The following is a 10,033-nucleotide window of genomic DNA, read 5'->3' as shown; positions in this document are numbered from 1 at the left end:
CTGGGGAGACAGGGAAAGGCTCTGTTGGGCTGCTCGGGCCCTGGAAGGGGCTGCCCAGGGACATGGTGGAGGCACCATCCCTACAGGTGTTTAAGGGGTGTCTGGATCTGGTGCTGGGTGATCTTTCGTGGTTACAGTGCTACTGCTGCATTGAGGGTTGGACTGGACGATCTCAAAGGTCTCTTCCAACATTGAAGATTCTATGATTCTAAAGTCCATAAAGCCATGGGAACAACTGGCTGGCTCTGGGATAATAAGCATGATTAGTAACAAGCCCTTCTCCAGTGCAAGGAGAGAGCATGAACCCAGGGCACAGGGCATCCCCACCCTGAAGGACAGGTGGCTTCAATGGAGGGGACACATGGTGGGGGAGGAAGGCTGAGAGCCACAAAGGACAAACGAATCCAAGGTAGTGAGGAATAGCTGTGGCTCCTTGGGGAGAACTTGGGGCTCATGCAGAAGGCAGATGAGGAAGGCAAGGATGTGTGAGAGCTGGAGGGGTAAAGAGGGGCTGAAGCTCAGGGGAAGAGACTCGGGGGGGGAGCAGTGGGACACAGCAGGAGAGTGAGGGCAGTCACTGGATCTGAAGACTTTTAAGAAACCCTTTCTATGATAATCAAGTCTCAAACCTCAGAGCCCTGTTGTGACCACACGTATGCTCTGCTTATGGCAGGAGAGCACCTCAGCAAAGGAGCACAGGAATTGGGTTGTCTTGAGGCTCATTTCCTTGTTACTATTAGGTGAGCACAAAGTCTCGAGTTCTGAGCTAACGGCTTCCCTTTCTTTTGCTCCGACCTCCCTCTTAGGTAATTCAACACAGGCTAAAGTAGTACTGCAGAACTGAGGCTGTGGAGCTTAAATGTATCTTTGTTTCTGAAGTTTTGGGGCTCATCCATAACAAAAACAAACCCAGAGGTTAGAAAGAGGGTTTGCAGACTGATCTGCAAATGCAAAAATACAAACCCTATGAGTATGTTCCTCTGTGTATAAAAATGAGCACAGGCAGATGGGGAAATAGAAGTCAACAAATCCAATTTCACTCGTAGTGGAATCCAATCTCTTGTGGCTTAAAGAAGTCAGAGAATCTTCCCATTTCATTAAATCAGACTTCTAAATTTTATTTCAGAAACAAAGGTAATTTCCCCTACTCCTGTGACAAATGTATTCATGGCAATAAAGCCTACCACAACACAAGGCTGGCCACCCAGTGACTTAGATAAAAACAATGCCTGATGACTTAGGGGCAAGTATTTTTTCTAGAAATAGGTTATCTGTTAAATAGCAACAGCATCATGAAAAACTAATGCCAGTACATTGTCTAGCTGTTCCAGGAGAGCTGATACTTGAGCTCATGCTGACAATCCCCCAGCACAGGGAGCCAAAGGAAATACTGTCTAGCAGGCAGAAATGTCTGAGCTTACTTTACTGGTAAGTCGACCAGGTTCTTTCAAGCAAGACCAGTTTGTTCATTATCACAGCAACAGATCTGTAGTTCTTCAAAGATGCTATTATTCATTTGCAGATCACAATGTAATAAAGTACTTAAGCATTTGTCTTATTGAAGTGGGTGACAGTGAGCAAAGGCCCAGCCACAATGATTAAAGTATTACATTAGTTGGCAACTTTCGGCTTGGCCATCCTGCATCTCTTTTAAAGCCATGGCTTGTGTGGTCTGTACTTTATACCTTAAACTCCTTGAGCAAGTAAATGGTGCCTCTTCAAAGAGAGATGAAAGGATTCAAATAAACATTCACAATGAGATGTGTAAACTACTCCTCTGCCTGCTGGTTTTGGCCAGGGTTTTGCTCTGTGCAAAGCTGCATATCTTGCTAGAGAATAAAATGTATTTCCTTCTGAACATGTGGCACTTGTGCTCTTCAGCATTAACCAGCAGCAGACAGTTGGTAACTCAGAGCAGTGGACAGAGCCCTTTCACCTCCTTAATGTTTAATTCTGCATTATTTAAAAATAACTCAAGTATCACATTTACTACACTCTATTCTCTGCTGCTCCAAGATGACGGAGAGATTTGTTGCAATAATACAAAATAATGTGTGAGCCATTGCTCCTTGGGGGGAAAGAAGATAGAATGAGACAAGTGCATTTTTAAGAAAAAAAGCTGAAACACAGGCTTTGTCCATATTCCAACAACTGTTCTATCATCCTTACCATTTATCAGTTCAAGGTAAAATATAATCCTTTGCTCAAATCAAGCATTAAAACTCATGTATCAATTCAATCATCATCAACCCAAAGTGAACAGCAGCTTACCTTTAACACTCTATCCACCTCCTGCTTGTTTAGATCCTCCCCACACTCCTGACTCAGCTGGTTCTGGATGACATTCCTGCGCACTCGGTAGTTCTTCGAAAAGATTTCAAGCAAAACTTGGCGATGCTTTAAAAGCAAATGTATCGTAAGTACACAGAGAACAATCATTCCTATCTTTGTATCAAAACTGCACATGCCTTAGTCTGTACAAAACATTCCCTGAACTACATTAGAGGAGTCTTGCTTCATAATCCTGAAACCATCCCATATATTCCTGCTCTCCAGCAGTGCCTTATCCTCCTCTACAGGGTTCTACAGGGGTCTCTCCAGACCCTGTGGCCACACCTGCACCTTTCCTGTGACCTGGAGCACCCCCAAAGGTACAAAAACACACTGAAGAAGGTGTTGCAATGTATTCCTCTTAAATGCTTCCATGGGAGTTCACTTCAGGCAAGAGGTTGGCTGGTGCTTGCCTCTTTCCTATAAAAATGTATTCACTTTATGGAGCTAGGAACTGCACTGCCCATCCACAGGTCTTTAGGCATCTTCCCTTTCACCTCGTTTACTACGACAGCAGTTAGAACTCAGCAGATGCTCACATATGAGGTAAACATTTCCTAATCTTAAGTATAAACAGATACACCTGCTAATCTCTGGTTAATGTTGCATTACCATCAAAAGGAAAAAAAACCTTGGACTGGATCGTGGTCTGAGGCCTGCACTGGAGAATCCTTTCTTCTCACAGGTCCAGAAATAGCCACTGAGCTGCTTACTGACATGATTACTATTATGTTATGAGCTTGCTTTCAGCTGGAAACAGGTTGGTGTTGAAAACACCAATAGAGAAAAACTATCTGTTGTATTACTTCCAGAAACATGGATGCAAACAATGCCAAATGCTCAATAAAAACATAGCGGGGAATGTCAATTATTTTATCTTTACCTGATCGTAAGTGTCACCAGCTTCCCAAAGTGCATAGACCTTTAGTTCATCTGGTGAGGCAGCAGTCTGTGGAGGAAACTGAGAACAAGAGGCTGTTAAAAATAACCAGCTATTAAATGAGTTCTGCTTAATGATTCCATGATACTGTATCCCTGGACACCCATTACTGAATCAAAACCCTGGCTGCCATGGAATAATAACTGCTGAAACAAGCCAACTGCTGTCCCAGCCCACACTAGAAGGGGTGCCTTGGCTCTGGCAGCCCTGTGTTTGCTCAGCACCTTCTCACAGCCCCACTGACATGGTCTGTGTCACACCTGTGACCCAGGGAATGGGATGAGCACCATGGCACCCTGAGGTGTCCATGTGCCCAGGTTTGACTGATGGCTCTGGTCAGGGTGGGACAACCTGCACAGGGCACTGGTGCCACATCTGTCACACACCAACCACAGCTGGGCTTTCAAGGGAACTGCTGGATACTGGAATCCCATGAATTGTGCATGGGGACAGTTTCCCACTGGTGGAGAGACGACCACCACATACCAGAATAATCCCAGGGCTTGGACTTTGATGGTATGCCATGGCAAGATATCTGTAGATTTTTTTTCTGTGTCAGCAGTGTTTGTTTCTAGACCATCCAGAACAGCACTCAGCTGAGAGCACCAAGTGTACTGCAGGGTCCTTCTGGAGTTTTTTACCTTTACAGTGGCAGGTTTAACAGATTTGGACTCCATCCTGCAGTTATCTGCTTCACTAATCTCAAATCAGCATTACTGACAAGCAGGTGCTTCTGCTGTATTGCCATCTCTGTTTTGGGGCAGACTACAGAAGACCGAACACTGACAGATAGTGAACCAGGTATTTGCTCAATCCAGGCTCCAAAGGCAACAGTGTTTTTGCCTGTTCTGTTTTTCCCCTGTGTGCCAAGCTAGAGAAACATATTCATTTTTCTGAGACAGAAGCCTCACACCCCTGCATATAGGAATGAGCACAACTGCCTCCCTCCCTAAAAAAATAAAATACCTTAACATATCCCCTTGGAGCAGTGACTAATGAGCACTGCTGGAATATGCCTTCACTCCTGACATGTCTCTTCCTGTCTGTCACTAACGATTTATTCCTTGCTAACCGCCCAGCTGACCTAAATCAATCATCTATGAAAAGCTAACAAGCCAGTCCCAATTGTTCCAGCATCCCTCAATCCTGGCTGCTGGTACAAACCAAACCTTTCTTCCCAGCCTCCCTCACACCAGCCAGAAGACTTGTGCATCACAGAGTGAAAAGATCAGCGTTTCCTTTCATGTTCTGCCTCTGATCTTACTGCAAAGGGGAAGGGTTTTGTCCAGTGGGAGCTGCCTAGTGGGTTTAGCTGCTTTGACTTTCAGGTTAGTCCAAATGGCTGGAATATAACAAGGTTTTACACTTGGTTTAGAGCCAGGATTCAGGCTGACTAGGCTCACAGCACCTGACATAATTCTCCTCCCATAAGGACACTTGCTTTTGAGGAATAATCTCTCTTGTAGGTTTTCAGCAGAGATAAAATCAAATACTCCCGCTTCCTTCCACACAACAGCTGTAGCAGGAATGGCAAAGTGCAGCAGGGCACTGGGAACACCCAGGCACAACCTGCTGGGCTTGACAAAGTGAGCCAGCACAGCCCCAGAGTGCAAACTCCTCCTGCATCAGCCACAGGGCTGAAAACCAGCTGTGTTTATCCAGCCATTCTGTGAGTAAATGGCTTCCAAACAAACACAATACTTAGTTGGGAAGAAAACTGCACAGAATCTCCTCCTCCCAGCCAGTCTTCCTCTGCAAACACCGCTGCCAAGTGCTCCCTGCTTGCTTGCTCCTGTCACACAGCCTGGCCACAAAGTGGGAAATGCCATCAGGGATTCTTCAGACACACACAGCCCAAACAGCTTCACTGCCTTGCCATCTGCTGTCCCTTTGCTGGTTTATGTCACCTTGATCTCCCCAGCCTCACCGTGATACGGCTCTCTGCCACCTTAAAATCCTTTTTAAAATATTTGTCCTGTGTCCCTTCCTGCTCTAAATCCCTGGGGCAAGTGCAGGGCTCCTGGTAGATGAACTCCCTGCTGCCCCAGGTCCCAGGGGAAACTGCCACGTTCAAATGGAACCTCTCAGGGAGGAGCCCTCGGCTCTGTGTAGTGCCTCATTCAAGCACTGAGCCACTGCCAGGCAGCCTCACATTATAGCTAAACCAGATGGAAGGGGCTGAGTGTGCCAGAAAAAAAACTTATCAGCTGGAGTAAGCCTAAAGGTAAACTGTTGATCTCACCTCTCAGGGGGCCTGGCATTGGAACCAGCCTGCAGGGCTCTCTGTGAGCGCAGGGCTGCATTCCCCTCTGTCAGCCCAGCCTGGCAGGACACACACAATTACATCATTTCCTGAGGCCTCAAAAATATCCTCCAGTTTTGGGCAGAACCTTGTCACTCCACGGTCCATGGGAAGGGAGCCACGGCAGGAGCCAGTCACCCCCAGTCTGCAGGAAATGGGTGTAGATCCTCAGGAGCCAGAGTCCTGCACAGACACTTCCCATGGGGTGGGAGAGCAGCTCAGCCTGCACAGCTCAAGGCACAGGCACCGAGTCCTGCCTGCCCAGGGCTCCTCTCCTCTGTCTGTCCCCTCCTCACCCTCTCCCATGGCACCAGCCCAGGATTTGCTCTTTCCTGACCTGTGCTTTTCCCTCCTGCTTGATGAGGCTACAAAGCACAGCAAGCACAGCACCCTGCAGGTATCCCCATGGCCTCAGCTGCAGCTGGAGTGGCCTCTCCTGGCTCCCCACAAACACTCTTTATCTCATACCCTGGGTGCTGTTGGTCAGCTCTGTAATAGATCCTGCATTCCCCTGGTAAGGTTTCAATTGCCATTTTCAGCCACATGTTTCCTGTAATAGGTAAGTAGTCAAGCAAAGACTGTCTTCACCCCCACAGAACATCATTTTAATTACCTCAGATCATTGATTTTTATCACCAAAGCACTTCCAATTACAGAAAACTAACGAGTAACTATGAAATCCCACACTGAATAACCCTCCAGGCCTTCCCCAAGCTCAGGCGCCCTTGTTGGGTTCTGATAAAATTGGCCAGGGGAACAATCAAGAAACACCAAAGTGTCTGAGCCCGTGAAAAAAGTAAACCCAGCCCCAGCACCTTTGCCATCTGCACAGAGCATCAGGGGAAGCTCAGGGGCAATGATTTATATTCCTGACAGCAGTACAGGCTCATACACAAGAGCTCAAGTATTGCAGAAAATTCTGAGTCAGCAGAACTAAAACCTGCAACAGCCTCCTCAAGAGACATTCCAGGGAGCACTTCTGGACCTCTGCAGGTCTCCTGTGACAGGGATTTCCACACAGAAGGAAGTTCCTGGCCACCTCTCTTCAGCAGGAATTTATTTTACTTTTTGAAAAGAGAAACTATCTCACTTTCACATTCCCGAAATCCCCAAATTTCCAAAGTACACAAGCCCCAGTCCCAATTAACAGAGCAGGAACAACTTCAGCTGTTTACCATCAGCATGGCAGAGGCACACATTACACCAGGTGCAGGGGAGAGCCTGGCCAGCAATGAGACAGCTCCAGGCAAGCACCACCCCAGGACTTAGAAACTGCCAGGAGAGAAAGCACCACAATTGCTGCTCTCCCTAGTGACATTTCCAGGCTGTTACTCAGTTCCCAGGTGCCACAACGTGTACTTTGCACACGACTGAACACGTTCCTGCTGCCCCCCAGCAGCTCCCAAGCTCCAGGCTCTCCCAGCCCTCCAGCTTCCTGCTCTTTTGAGCAGTTCAGATCTTCCTTCTCCTCTCTCCCCAAAGGCATCTGCTCCCAAGCTCCTTCTGGTTGTAACCCAATCAGCAGTGCCAGATGTCTTGTAAAATTAATTTCCTTTTAGGCTCTTTCCCATGATGCCAGATTCCCTTTGCTCTCCTAAGCAATCCACTGTCTCACAGCCCTGCTCTGTCTCACGCAATCACACACATCATTTCCATACAGACAAAGAAACAGGCACCTCTGCACAGCCTAGGAGGAAACAGAGTGGCCAAGGAAACCTGCTGTAGGTGGGCTTTGTCACTTCCCAGAGGCTCTGCTGGGTGTGTCCTGCTGCTCCCAGGCAGTCAATGTCACCTTTCCTCTCCCAGCTGGGTCCCTGTTCCCGAGGGAAGAAGCTTGTGCAATTCCAGGAAAGCTGCTGGGAATCTGGGACTGCTTTAGATCATGTTAACAGGAGCAAGTTGGGACAGCAAATTACTGTGGCCCAACACCTTGGATGTGGAAACTGAGCCCCAAGGACAACAAGGCAGAGAGGGCAGAGCGCAGAGCCTACCAGAAGCAGGACCCCAGACATAATTCCAGCAGCTTCAACATGTCCAATATTGGACAGTTTCTCTGAGCACATCTATCCTTCTGGTCCACCAGCACAGGGCACAAATTTTTCACATGTCAGATCTTTAACTCCCCCCCACCACAGCCCTCCCCCAAAGCACACCAAGGGAAAACCGTACTTACAGGCACCAAAATCTGTTTGCAGCCAGTGTCCAACACCATGTCCTGTAACATTTTGTCTGAAATGCCACTGAACAAGGTATGTCCTGGAGGCAGACTGGCTAAGTGAAGGTTAAATAACCGTTTAAGCTCACTCAGGGTGAGTACAAATTGTTTCTTAAATGTTGACGACACAAAGGCCTTCAGTTCCTGGGCGACCCTGTCGATGCAGCCCCCGGGCAGGTGGCCGTTCACAGGCTCTGTGGAGCCCTGGGCTGGGTGCAGGCCATTGACCAGGCCGTTGTTCAGGCCCTCGTGGGCTGAGGTATCCATGGGCTCCTCCACACTCACAGGCTCCTCTTTAATGCGGATATTTGGAACATCCGTCTTGGCAGAGGCGTCGTTTGATTTCATCTCTGCCTTCTGCTTCTGGAACTCCTTCTCCAGCTGCCCATAGTTCTGCTTGACTTTTGCTTTAGCCATGTTGACCCTTTGCTCCCCAGAAACCAGCAACGGATGAGCTGGTAAGAAACAAAAGATACCATAAATCTCAGCAGGGCTCATAGTGAAATAAAACCAGGAAACATCTTCTGCTTATGAAATCTAAGGCATAAACCCAGTCTGTTGATTAGATTTTACATTAGTTTTGGGGGGGTTTTGCTGGTTTTTTGAGGGCAGTGTGTGTTTGCTTTTCTAAAGCCAAATGCTTGGGGAAGGGTGTTCCAGTCAAGGAATCTGAAGCAAAGTGTGTTTGTTCAATCACCAGGGCCTTTTCCACAGTTCAGGAAACCAGGATACCGACTGCTAATACATCTCTGCTTGTGACCCAAATACTTCTTTGTCCAACAACTCTTCTTTTTGTCTTTTAGATTCTCTAGTGGGTGGTGGGGCCTGGTGTAGCCCCTGCCAGAGGCAGCACCAGGATGTCACCAGGTACAGGGGAGTGTGGAAGGGTTAACAGTGAATCTGAACCCCTTGCAGCATGAGAGGCTGAGACCCTCTACTCAGATATTACCCAGTAATGGGGAGAAAGGGACAGGAAGGAGTTCTTTCCCATGGAATCCTGCACTTCTTGCCCTCTCCACACCCAGCCATCCAAAGGTGAAAGGAAGGGGTGTGTTGGCAGCAGAGGAATCCAGCCCTTGCCAAAGCAAGGATTGCAGTGTCTGAGGCAAAGGCATGCCCAGCTGTTACCTTCTCTGCTGTTAGGCTCACTAATCCTCTCCAAATAACCCAACAACTAATCCTTCCAAGCACATCAGACACAGGGTCTTGAAATGGATTCATATGCTCCTTTGTCAGTTCTGCTTACACTCCTCAACTGCACTGGAGCCAAATGTCCAGTTAAAACTCTGGAATCTCAGGTTTTCACAATCTTTTAGGATTTTGGAGCAGCTACTTTAATAATCTCACTGGCACCCATAGTGGAGAAGGATGTCAAAAAGAGACAGCTTCACACCTTACAGCCTCTGCCATTACATTCTCCAGTAATTGGTTGGCCCTCAACCACACCAGAGAGCCCAGTGCAAATCAGGGAAATAAAAAAATCACTTCATTCACATTAAGTTGCAGTAACATTAAATTGAGAGGTGAGAGTTATTTGTGCACTGGCTGTCTGTCCTCCCTTCAGGAGCTGGTTACACCCCACAAGCTGCCTTAAATGAGCAAGTGGATAAGAGAACCAGCTGATTTTACAGCATCAAACAGTGAGTCCCCAGGGCCACAAACTCCTCCTGGCTCTACTACAAGGATGCCAAAGTAGGTGGTGTCACCTCAACTTCAGTGACATTAGTACAGTACATTTTAGATCTGACTTAAATATTCCAAAGGAAACAGTAAGAGAGAAAAGACATTAAACAAGACCAGTCTCCATTCAAAACCAGAGAGAAACTCCAAAACATCACTCAGGAATATGGATGGGTGGATGAATACATGCAAGTGCTTCAACATGACCCAAGCAGAATTCCATTTACCTGTCTGTGCCTCTTGTTTCTTTGGTGTCAAGTGCTCCTTTAAGAGATTATAGACCTTTTCTAACCTGAAAGATAAAGACAGAGTATTCCAGGACAGTTTCAGTTGTTACATCTGCATGCAGCCATGCCAGCTTTAGCCATTAGCTAGAACATTCTCCAGGGAGCCAAGAACCAAGAATGACTTGGGTGATGCAGTAGCACCCCCCACCACATCACTGCCTGGGCACTGTGAGGGAAAAACTTGGAGGCAACACAGATCAGATCATCTATCAGTGTCTACAGAACCTTTGTACTAAACAGTTCTTTGCTTTTAGCTCATTCCCCAAAATACAGTCAAC

The 10,033-nt window shown here is 47.3% G+C and overlaps 1 protein-coding gene and 1 long non-coding RNA gene across 3 annotated transcripts in view; one reads left to right on the top strand and one right to left on the bottom strand.

Annotated features, from left to right (window-relative positions):
* Positions 1–10,033, bottom strand: part of POLR3E (RNA polymerase III subunit E) — a 28,674-nt gene that overhangs the window by 847 nt on the left and 17,794 nt on the right. For both annotated transcript variants that reach the window (XM_086854755.1, XM_086854756.1), the window contains exons 17-20: positions 9,696–9,760; positions 7,747–8,243; positions 3,215–3,292; positions 2,272–2,397 (exon numbers count right to left, since the gene is read on the bottom strand). In XM_086854755.1, coding sequence (XP_086710881.1) covers positions 2,272–2,397; positions 3,215–3,292; positions 7,747–8,243; positions 9,696–9,760 — 766 coding nt within the window. The remainder of the gene's footprint in view (positions 1–2,271; positions 2,398–3,214; positions 3,293–7,746; positions 8,244–9,695; positions 9,761–10,033) is intronic.
* On the top strand, positions 12–2,436 carry LOC111936018 (uncharacterized). Its single transcript, XR_002867977.2, has 4 exons — positions 12–86; positions 674–740; positions 1,323–1,428; positions 2,305–2,436. It is a non-coding gene; the product is annotated as an uncharacterized LOC111936018 (long non-coding RNA).

The sequence above is a fragment of the Cyanistes caeruleus genome, chromosome 17 (genome assembly GCF_971803275.1).
Source record: "Cyanistes caeruleus chromosome 17, bCyaCae1.hap1.1, whole genome shotgun sequence".
Lineage (NCBI taxonomy): Eukaryota > Metazoa > Chordata > Aves > Passeriformes > Paridae > Cyanistes > Cyanistes caeruleus.
This window is presented reverse-complemented; position numbering and strand designations above follow the sequence as displayed.